Raw genomic sequence first — 11640 nt, forward strand, 5'->3', positions numbered from 1 at the left:
CAGGGAGTGACAGGTCCGAGGCGGAGGACAGTCCTCCATAAAAGGGAGGGGGCTCCGCCATCTCTCTCTCTCTCTGGCTCTCTTCTCCACTGGCTCCTGATGGGGTAAGCAATAAAGCTTGTGCCGCAGAAGATTCCGGTTGCCCTGAGTGTGTTCTTACCAGGGGGAACAAAAGCGGCGGGCAATACCAAGCTGCTGGGTTGGAGGAGTACAGGAAAGGCTCCCAGCCCAGGAGCCCAGGCATCAGCTGGACCCCTAGACGAGCACACAGATGCTGTGTTCAGCTCCAAGCCCACACACAGTTCACCAGGAACTTATCCTCATCTGTGCCACCCAGTGCCTCCCTACAGCGGGGGCCTGGGGTGATTTGTTCTAGTTTATTTATTTTTTAAAGATTTTATTTCCTTATTTTATATATATGATGAGTACCCTGTAGCTGTCTTCAGGCACAACAGAAGAGGGCATCGGATCCCATTACAGATGGTTGTGAACCACCATGTGGTTGCTAGGATTTGAACTCAGGACCTCTGAAAGAGCAGCCAGTGCTCTTAACCGCTGAGTCATCTCTCCAGCCCTCTATTTTATTTTTAAATGTATTTTTATTTATATGCACGTGTATGTGTGTGTGTGTGTGTGTGTGTGTGTGTGTGTAAATGTAGCCATGTGTGCTCAGATGCCTGAAGAGACCAGAAAGAGGCCATTAGCTATCTTGGAGCTAGAGTTACAGGCCATTGCGAGCTGCCCAGTGAGGGTGCTGAGAGCTGACTTGGGTCCTCTAGCAGAGGACCAATGCTCTTAACTGTGGAGGCATTACTTTCAGCCCGTGCAGTGACATGTTATAAAGACCAGTCTGAGAAGGACCAGGGAATCCTGGCTTGCAACTCACCCGGATTTCCCTTGGACTGGCTGTCCTCCTCCTCCTCCAGCTCCAGCAGCCCACAGCCAGCGGTGTCTATGAGCAGCAGCGGAACACGTGTCTCCTCTGTGTCAGACACACCTGGAAGGTCCCTGGCATAGCAGTGGGTAGAACATAAGACTGACTTCCTTCACAAAATACCAGTCCTTCCCATCAAAAACACAGAAGGGCTGCCGGATGGGTCCAGCTCCCAGGGAGGCCCAGGCAACTATTTAGAAAGTGATTCTCAGAGCCTCTGCCATCCCAAACCCTTAAGAGGACACAGAGGGCCAACTGGGGCTGGAGCCAGGCAAGGCAGAAAAATGAGGGGAAGCAAGAGGCTGGGTCACTCACTTCAGGAGGTGTCCTGCCACAGAGGGATGGGCAGTAAGCTGCCCGTGGTACATGGCCTCCGACGCCCAGCACATGATGGCCTGGTGCATTCGGTACTGTACCGTCAGCATCCTCACCACACCAGCACCATGCTTCTCTGCCAGACGCTCCATCAGGCTGCGGGACAGCCCAGCCAGTGCTGCCCTGTGCCCGAAAAGGGAAAATAAGTGAGTGAGGAGTCCAGATGTGACACTATGGGAGGGGAGGGAAATGGTTCTCAGTCTTAGGACCCAACATTTCCCTGGCGTCCCACGTGACGGAAGGGAAAGCTGGGCTGAGCTGCAGTGTGCAACATAAACCACCAGAACCTAAGGACACATCCATCCCTTCAGAGCAACAGCAACGCGGCAAAGTACAAGAGGGAGACAGGCTCCATGGAGATACTGTGCTGCTTAGAAGATGGGAGAAGAAACATGAGCCACCATCTGCAGTGGCCTTGAAAGGCAGGGAAGTCAGACACAGATCTTCCCTGAAGCCTTCAGACCAGGCAGCTCCATTTAGAACCAAGGCCCCAGCACTGTACAGCACCCTGCATTGTTTCTAAGACAGACAAATGCCTGGATCCAACACTCAGTAGGTCATGAATTCAATGGCACCTTCAGCTACATAGTGAGTCCAAGGACAGCCTGTGGTCTCAAAATAAACAAATCAAACCAAATGTGTTCCAGTGGGCAGCAGTCACCACTACCACTGGCAAGCCAGCTGAGCCCACTCCAGGCCCACCCTGTCCAGGGATGGAGGCACTCACTCTCCACAGATGAACCACTTCCACCTCATCCACGCGAGAGTGAGACCTGAGGGCTTAAGCACAGTCCAAGGCTACCCACCCATGGAGCCGCTGGCACGGCACCTCTCTCCACACTGAAATGTCCAAGACCATGTGAAGCTCCCCATCCCATCCAGGCGGGCTCCTGAGAATTTACAAGGCCCTTCAAGTTGAGAATCAACTGATTCTTTTTAAGTCCTTGTTTTTATTTAGGGTACAAGGGGTTTGCTGTACTTATGGTACCTTTGTATCCCACATGTGCCTTTAGAGGCCAGAAGAGGGCGTTGGATCCTCTGGGCCTGTAGTGCTGTGAAGGAATTCTGGATCCTCTGAAAGAGCAGCCAGTGCTCTTTAGCTGCTGAGCCCTGGGGTCCAATTGATTCTTAAGGACCACTGTCACCAAAGTAACTAAGGCCAAAGGCAGGACATACCATGCCTGTCACGCACCTCTATAAACCTCGAAGTACAGTTGGAGCACAGCCACTAGTATCACCCAGCTTTCTCAAGGACATGCATGGTCTGCCTTTTCACAGGCACAGCCCATGCTCCTCCCACAGCTCCCTACAAGATGGAGCCATCTGCTGTCCCACTTTGAGAAACATTCCCTTGGAGAAGTCACCAGGCACACACCATGAGCCTTCATACTCCTGCCCTTCCCATCAGGACTTTCATGCTACCCATAACCCTCCACTCTTCCCCTCAAAGATCCCCCGACAAACAAACAAACACACACACACACACACACACACACACACACACACACGTCTACTTCTGAGGAACTGCCAGAACCACCTTTTCTTTCACTACACCCTAGCCTGAGCATCCCACTTCTAGGGCCACCCACTCCCTCTGGGAGGATCCACACAACACCTTTCTGAGCAATTCGTTTACCACCAGAAGAGATGCAATTTCAAATGCAACAGAAACCAGATCAAAGCCTCCTCAGCTGCAAGGAGGCCACAAGTAAGGCTGAGGGCCCTGCCGGCTGAGGGCCCTAACTGCTGAAGGCGGCTATTCCTGGTGACGTCTGTGTCAGACCTGGGCCAAGGCCCACAGTGGGCTCTCTACATGGGAAGATAATCACATGACACTGTCAGGGAGGGATCCAAGCTGAGAGAAACCATGAGACCATCAGAAAGGGACTGAGAGAGCCAGTTGAGCAGGGTGGGCACAGTAAACCCCATAGGGGCCATCAGAATGGAGGGTAGGGCTACCCACCTCAGGGAGCAGTGGTTCAAACAAAGGGAATGGATGGAATTGGTCTGCTGCTCTGTACTGTAATGCTAACACTGGCCCCAAGCTCTGGTTGCTCACAGGGAATAGGAACTCCTCATGTACACCAAGTGATGCTATGTAACCTTGCTCCTTCATTTAAAGCTATTGGTTGAATAGAGATTCCTACAGCCTACAGCTGGGCAGAGGAAAGGTAGATGGAAGTTTTGGTTCCTGGGCTTGAGGTCTGAGGCAGGACTATGAGGAGAAGAGAGAGAAGGCAGAGGGAAGAGAAGACACCATGGAGTAAGGGATGATGAGAACTGGCTGAGAGGGCTGGCCAGCTGGAGTTAAGAGGGGCCCAAGTCGAACATGGTAAGTCATATCTCAGGGTTAACAACCTCCCGGGGAAGTCGATAAAATAGCTCAGAGCTTTGCTATCTGCCCAGCTCTAGTGCTATTAAGACTTATTATAAGCATAAAAGGTTTCTGCCTTTTATCTGGGCACTAAATGGGCTAAGGTGGGGTAGAAACCCCCAAGGATAGTAAATACACACTACAACAAAGAACAGCGAGGCAGGGGCACACTGAGCCCTGAGGAGGCCAGTGTGGCCAGACACTGAGTGGAGGAAGGCTGAGCTGGGCCACTCCACAGGTCCTGGTGAAAGACTAACAGCCACACTGCAGAGCCCACAGCGGGCTGGGAGTTAACCAACTGCTCAGCTCTGTGGACACCAAAGTTCAGCACAGAGAAGAGATGCAGCTGAGAGCCACATGACCGAGGAGAGAGTGCAGGAAGAGCCAGCAGGCAGGCAGGCCAGTATCTCACCTGTGAGAGACGGTGGTGGGTGGCAGCTGTCTATGATCCCCAGCGAGGATGCACTTTGGGGCCTTCAGCAGGGGAATCCAGCAGCTGGCTTCTAGGGCCTGGGCACACTCGTCCACCACCACCACATCAAAGTAGTCCTCAGGCAGCAGCTTCAGAGGGCCATCAGACGATGCACCTGGTAGGAAAGGAAACCAAGCTGGCTCACTCGTTTTTGCTTCAAAACCTCGTCTTATACTGAATCTACAATATCGAAGGTCATGGGAAAGGTTCACTGGATAAAGGAGCTTGCCGCCACACCTAATGACCTGAGTTCAAGTCGTAAGACCCACATGTTGGAAGAACAGAACTGCCTTCTCCAAGCTGTCCTCTGACCTCTACACATGTCCACCCACACAAAGTGAATAAAAAAGTATCCTATTTGGGATTTCAACTAAATCTTACAAGGGAGACGAAAACAACAAGTACTAGCAGACATTAAGGTAGAAGAACACACAGGAGGATGCTGGGCAGTGCACATCTGTGATCCCAGCACTTGTGAGGCAAAGGCAGGATGATAAGGAATTCAGGGTCATCTTCTGATAAAAACAAGTTCAAGGCAGCCTGAAGCCACATGACACCCTCTCTCAGAAAGTGTCAAAAAACTGGGGGTTGGAGAGATGGCTCAGCAGTATTGCTCTTGCAGAGGACCTGAGTTCAATTCCCAGTACCCACAAAGGTGGCTCACAACCATCCATAAGTCCAGCTCTAGGGGATCTGATATGTTTGACCGCCACAGGCACCTGCACTCATGTGCATATATATTTAATTAAAATAAGTCCTTAAATAAACTTAAGAAGCAAAAAACAAACCAATCTGAAAACAAATGAGAGCGCTTCATGATGATGTTGAACTGTGTAGTAATCAAGGAGACAGAACCTAACCTAACAGTCAGAGACTCGAGCTCAGTAAGACATTTGCTTAAGCATAAGGACCAGAGTTCAACAACCCAGTGCCCACGGGAAAACCAGGGAGGGTCTGCGCAGGGGCCTCGAACCAAGCACTGTCAGGGGCAGAGGTGGGAGCACTCCTGGGGTTTGCTGGACACCACCCCAGCTCCAGGTTCAGTGGAAACCTTGTCTTAAAGACACAATGCAAAAAGCAATAGAGCAGGACTCCTGATGTCTTCCTCTGGTCACACACACACACACACACACACAAAACAAGAGGGGACACCCAGAGTAGCCCTGTGTCTGTGAAAGACATTGATTTTGTAGTTAGAAGACTCCCCACAAAGTGAGTCCTGGGAAGAGCAGCAGCCGCTGTAGACTCCAGGCCAAGGCTGCGCTGGCAGGAAGGCCACTCTCACCTGTGTTGGTGGCTAGAACCACATCTGCCGCAGTGAGGCTCTGAACTACGGCTGCTTCTTCCCTCTCCTTCAGTTCCTTCCTTAGCAGCTTAATTTCACTTCGAAAATTACCTTTCTCTCTCTTATCCTGCATCTTTTTGTTCTTGCCCTAGAAGAAAATCTATAATTACTCCAACAAGACTCTGTACTTCTTTTCCAGCACACTGCTCTCAGTCAGCGATGCAGCTCAGCACAATCCTGAGACCATGCTAAACTGCAGAATCATTGCGAAGGACGCACACAGCTGCCTAAGAGCTTCCCACCCCACCTGCCACAGGGGCTGGAAGGGACAGTCACTATTACTGTGACCATGAACAGTAGGTGTTCGAGACGATAAAGTACCAGTTAGGACTTGGGTGGAAACGTCAAGAGCCTGAGTTTGCTGCTATCTGCATGTGGACAGGGATAATGCAGGGTAAAGCAGGGGTAACTGCCGGAGCCCCAACCAGCACCCTGAGCCTTGTTCCCATCTCCATGCACACCATCCGCTCCAGGTTGACACCAAGATCAGCATCATGCAGCCTCCGTTCTCCTAAAGAGCTGGTGGACTCCTGTCCCTGCCATCCTCTCATGTAGCTGCCCTCATTCCATGGTGCTGAGGACACACAGGAGCACCAGGAGAGGCAGAGGAATTGCTGACAGGAGAGCACAGTCCAGCTCAGGGAAGCAGGGGAAAGTCGGGCAGGCATGTGAACTAGAGAGCGGTTTATAAGCACCACCCTCTGCAATTGAGCCAGTTTACCTGAAGCCACCCGACCTTGTTCTGCAAGGCCAGGTGTCCTGGTATGGAGGTAAAATGGATGAATGATTCTAGAAGGGACTAGTACTTTTCTGAGTATTTTTCATCTTGCCAGGACCAGCCAGCCCATCTGCAGTGCTGGGGAGGCACCGAGGAAATGTTTGCTTCTGCTGATTTTCCTTCCAGTGCTGGAGATAAAAGCTAGGGGTATGCACACACCTGCACACCTTCTGCCCCATGCTGCCCCTGAGCCCGGGGAACACTTTCTTTAGGAGAATTTCTCACCTACTCCACACTCCTGAAGCACCTAAATGCCCAGTACAACTCTCCACTCACAGCAAGCAGTCCAAACTAGAGTCCACTTTGTCTCTGGAAGCCTAGACTGTTCTTGAACTCACTATGCAACTCAGGATGACCTTGAACTTTTGTTCCTCCAGCCTCTATGTACCCTCAAACTACTAGGATGACAAGCCTGAGCCACCATGCTCAATTTTATGTGGCGCTGGGGTTGAACCCAGGGCCTCGAGCAGGCTAGGAAGCCATAGTACCTGAGCCACACCCAGAGCCCTGGATTATAAGGGACTAAGCAAACAAACAGGCAGAAGATAAGCAGGAGGAACCTGGGCAGAACACAACATGCATTCCTTAAAGACTAAAGCTCAGACAAGCTCACGCATGGGGACACTGACTCCATGATACCTACAAAGACCTGGTCTATGTCCCTTCTGATGTCAGCAACAATCTGGGCGTTATCACTGCGTGCTAGCACTGCATCCAGTGAGTGGTGCTGAACGGACTCCAGGAGGCGGGCGGGGTGACCCAAGCGCAGAATTCGCTTCTTGCACAGAGCCAGACGCTCCACCAAGTTGTCCACAGCGATGTTGGAGGGAGCACAGCACAGGACCTGGAGAAGCATATAGTGAGGCTTCTAGCAACTTCTTTCCTAATTAAAACCACTTACCAGAACACCACTTACCAAACAATAACCCTTAAAGGACAGAGAATGATCACTGGTAAGGTGACAGAGCCAACACATGGTGCCAACAGTGCATGGCATTCAACCCAGGCCTCATCCCAGGAACCAGAACCCGGAGAGCCATAGCCTATGCATCCCCCAAACACTGAATGTGTATTGCTGACCTGTGATGGCACAGAAGTCTCTGAAAGCCACTAGTGCAATGGCTTGCAGCTGTGACTGTAGCGTTTGGAAGGCTGAGGCAGGAAGGTCAGTATGAGTTCAAAGCCAGCCTGAGCTACAGTGAGGAGAGAGGTAGCAAGGGGGAGGCGGGGGAAGGGAAGAGGGGGGAAAGAGGGAGAGAAAGGGAGAGGGGAGAAGAACAAGGAGAGAAGGAAAGAGGGAGAGAGAGAAGGGCAGATGAGAGTGGAAGAGAGGAACACGGGAAGAGAAGAGAGGTCGAGGGTAGATTCAAGTGGAGGGACACCAGGGAAGCCAGGGAGATTTCTCTCCCTGATTTTGGTCAATATTAACCCATTTCCTTTTACCAGCTCCTGTCTCCCAGCGCTTTGGCTAAATGGCCAACACAGCCCTGAGTTCAATCTCAGCTTTGGTAAGCCTTCACCAGGCAAAAGAGTCCCTCCCCCAGCAGCAGGTGGTTTGGGGGAAGCAGCCCTATACCTGCAGCTAGCCAATGGTGTGGGTTGGAGTTGGCAACTTATGAGACACACCTCACTAGTAATTTCTGGATTCTACACCTTATCTGCCTCTTCCTTGCACAGTGCAAGCCATGTTGTATACTCTTTTGAAACTGTAGCCAGTCTGATGGATTTCTAACCTAATGGCTTCTGACTTGAGAGCTGGTGCCCTCAGGACATCCTAGAAACCTCCCAGTATCATGATCTAGGATCAGATAGCTCATCCTGAGGTGAAGAAGTGCATCCAAAAAAAAAAAAAAGGAGCCCCACCCACAAGGCTAACTCCAACATTCTAAAGTCAGCTCCCTGTGCACAAGCAGAGCTCCGGAGGCCCCTCCCTTTCTATGCACCGGAGGCTGCCATGGGCAAGGCAACAGCTGGCTTTGTGTTTCTCTCCTCAGCTCAAAAGTAAATACACACTTTTTTGCTTTAAAAAAAAAAAAAAAAAAAATCCAGCATGTAACCAGGGCCCAGGGCACTGCTTATAGCACCAACCATCTTGTTTGACAAGACAAAGGGGCTCTCTCTGATGGGCTCTATCTTGCTTTTGTAACTGCACATGCAAAGTGCAGTCCCCCAACAACCCATAAGTTGTGCCACTCAATAGTCCCAGTGAGCCCCTCTGACACCAGTGCACCAGCCTCCCTGCACACTGAGCTGGAGGGCACTAGTGAAAACCATCCCATCTGCTCCCATCAAGAAGCTAGATTTTCCTGATGGTTCCAAACATCTACAAAGGCACTCTGGTGGAAACCTTCTTGAACAGAGACTGTGACAGGTCTCCCTACAGCTCTGAGAAGAGGTGGTTCTGCTAGTCACCCTCTGGCTCATGCAGTTGCTGCTGCATAACCAGGCACAGCTCTGTTTCCTGGTTACCTTGTCTACACAATGAGTCCATGGGTCCCCAGCATTCAGGTCACTGTGCGGGTTACTATGTACACAGGAATGCCTGGAAGATCAGGGTGCCCCACACTGATGTGGGTGAACAGTAGCATGCAATGATGCTTCATGCCTCAGAGAGTCAGGAGGGCATGCATGGCACATGTGTTTCTTGTGGTTAAACTGCACATCTGATTAACTGTAGTCCCTCCATCTGCCTTGACCTGCTTCAGGCTTTTCAAAAGGGCCCTGGTCAATTCCACAGCACCACTGTGAACCAGACTCAGAGCAAGAATATAGCAAGCATGCAGACTGAGGGAGCCTGGCCAACAACAAAGGCCGAGCTATCTTCAGGGCTACCCCACCTTCCCCATGTGAGCATCCAGACAGGTGTCCAGTTTTGTGAGGCTAAGGGAAACAAACTGCAGAGTACGGTAGCTCAGCACTCAACCTGCAAATGTCCTGTGCCAGTCCTGACACAGATACACATGCTGGACTGAGGGGACCCTGCCGAGTGAAGGCAGGCCCAGAGCTACAGGGCTGGACAAGGAGGGGGAGCCTCTGCCCACCTTTAAGCCTTGCTTCACAGCTTGAAGGATTATTTCCACCACAGTTGTGGTTTTCCCAGTGCCAGGAGGCCCATGGATGATGGCAAGTTCTTTCTGGGCCAGTGCAAAGGACACAGCTTCTTTCTGGGAAAGGTCCAGGGTTGTGTTGTAGAAAGAGAGAGGGGCTGCGAGAGAAGCACCACTGTCAGCAGTCAGGAACAAGAAGTACACAGAGCAGGCTCAACCCCAGGCTAAGACGCACAGCATAGAGATGCCATTTTACCATTCTTTGAGGCAGGATCTCACTATACAACCTTGGCTGATCTGGAATTCACTCCATAGACCAGGCTGGCCTCAAACTCAGAGACCCATCTGCCTCTGCCTCCCAAGATCTGGGATTAAAGGTGTGCTTATAACTTTTTTTGTTTGTTTGTTCCTTTAAAACAAAATCTCATATAGCCTAGGCTAGCCTCAAACTCTCTAAGTAGCTGAAGATGACCCTGACTTTGCTCTGATCTCCATCCTCCAGAGCACTGGGATTATAGGCTAGACCACCACACCCGGGTTAGCAGTGCTAGGGGTGGAACCCAGTGCTTCACTTGTGCTAGGCCAACACTCTAACCAATGAGCTACAGCTCCAAGCCCTAATTTTCAAAACAAGAGTTCTCTGGGAACAGGAAGCAATACCCAGCCTGCTGTTCCGTCCCCCTCTTTAAAAAAAAAAAAAAAAAAATCATCTGTTGTGCACACATGCGAGCGTGCATGCACACGAGAGACAGTATCCTTGTGGAAGTTAGAGGACACCCTCAGGTGTCCATCCTTGTCTTCTGTCTACACAAGGTCTGCTCATAACTGCGTCGGCCAGGTCAGCTGGCCTCTGAGCTTCCAGGAATTCCAGCTCTGCCTCCCATCTCATGCAGGAATGCTAAAATTACATCCAGAAAGACCACTTGGGTTCTGCGGATCTGAAGTCAGGCTCTCACACTCACACGCCAGGCGCTTTACCCACTGAGGCTCTCCAGCTCTAGCGACCTCTTCTGTTCAGCTCCATCCCAGTGTCCACCCAGAGACACCCAACAGAAGATGAGTGCACCAAGCTCTGAGGAAAGAGTGCTGACCTGGATTTGTGAGGCAACGAGCCTACAAACCATCTTAAGAGAAGATAAGGGACAAAGCGTGGGCTGCCAAATCTCAGGGTTCCGGTACATTCCACAGCACACACATGTTAACTAGATAACAGCTAAAATCAGGACACACCAGCTCTTAAAGGTAGATAATATATTTCTGAGGTAGGTATGGTGACACATGTCCATAATCCTAGTTAGTATTCAGGAGTTCAAGGTCATTCCTGGCCATGTTGATTGAGACTAAGACCTATCTTTTATTTAGAAGTGTGGAGTGGGGTGAAGCTGAGGAGATGGCTCAGTGAGTAAAGTGCTTGTCACAACAAGCTTGAAAGCCTTGCTTGGGTCTCCAACCCCACATCACAGCTGGGCCCAGTGAAGTGCATCTACAGTTCCTGGGCCTCACTGGCCAGTCAGCCTAGTCATCAGTGAGCTCCAAGTTCAGTGAGAGACCCTGCCTCAAAAATGAGCTGGGGGTTCCAGATGGCTCAGTGGTAAAGGCACAGTTACTCAAGCCTGACAATCTATGTTCAAACTCTAGAACCCAGGTAAAGGATGAAGGAGAAAACCAACTCACAGAGTTGTTCTCTGATCTCTGCATGCACACAACACACAGTAGCAGTAAACAGATAAAAGACAGAGTGGAGAGGGACTGAGGAAGACACCTGATATCAACCCTGATATCACCTGATATCACCTGATATCAACCTGGCCCATAACTACAGGTGCACACGTGTATATGCACACTTACACAAACATGTACACATTCTCTCTCTCTCTCTCTCTCTCTCTCTCTCTCTCTCTCTCTCTCACACACACACACACACACACACACACACGGTGTTGGTATACATCCATAGCCTCAACACTCGGAGACAGAGGCAGGAGGATCAGAAGTCAAAGGCCATACAGCAAGTTCTGCAATGAGAACTTCTTCAGTACTGAGTCCAGAGACTCTGGTCTACAGTCTAGAGTCACTCAGAGAAGTACATCTGAAGATGTAAAGATATTTCAAACTTATTGTAAATTGTGATAGTTTGTATATTCTTAGACCAAGGAGTAGCACCATTTGGAGGTGTGGCCTTGTTGGAATAGGTGTGACCTGGTTGGAGTAGGTGTGTCACTGTGGGTGTGGGCTTAAGACCCTCACCCTAGTTGCCTGGAAGTCAGTCTTCCACTAGCAGCCTTTGGATGAAGACATAGAACTCTCAGCTCCTC

The 11640-nt window shown here is 50.6% G+C and overlaps 1 protein-coding gene across 1 annotated transcript in view; it reads right to left on the bottom strand.

The window, feature by feature from the left end:
* Positions 1-11640, bottom strand: part of Ighmbp2 (immunoglobulin mu DNA binding protein 2) — a 23560-nt gene that overhangs the window by 8063 nt on the left and 3857 nt on the right. Inside the window, exons 5-10 of the mRNA XM_021151971.2 lie at positions 9320-9483; positions 6922-7122; positions 5441-5588; positions 4096-4270; positions 1250-1432; positions 887-1008 (exon numbers count right to left, since the gene is read on the bottom strand). Of these exons, the coding sequence (XP_021007630.1) occupies positions 887-1008; positions 1250-1432; positions 4096-4270; positions 5441-5588; positions 6922-7122; positions 9320-9483 (993 nt within the window). The remainder of the gene's footprint in view (positions 1-886; positions 1009-1249; positions 1433-4095; positions 4271-5440; positions 5589-6921; positions 7123-9319; positions 9484-11640) is intronic.

Source organism: Mus caroli, chromosome 19 (assembly GCF_900094665.2).
Source record: "Mus caroli chromosome 19, CAROLI_EIJ_v1.1, whole genome shotgun sequence".
Classification (NCBI taxonomy): domain Eukaryota; kingdom Metazoa; phylum Chordata; class Mammalia; order Rodentia; family Muridae; genus Mus; species Mus caroli.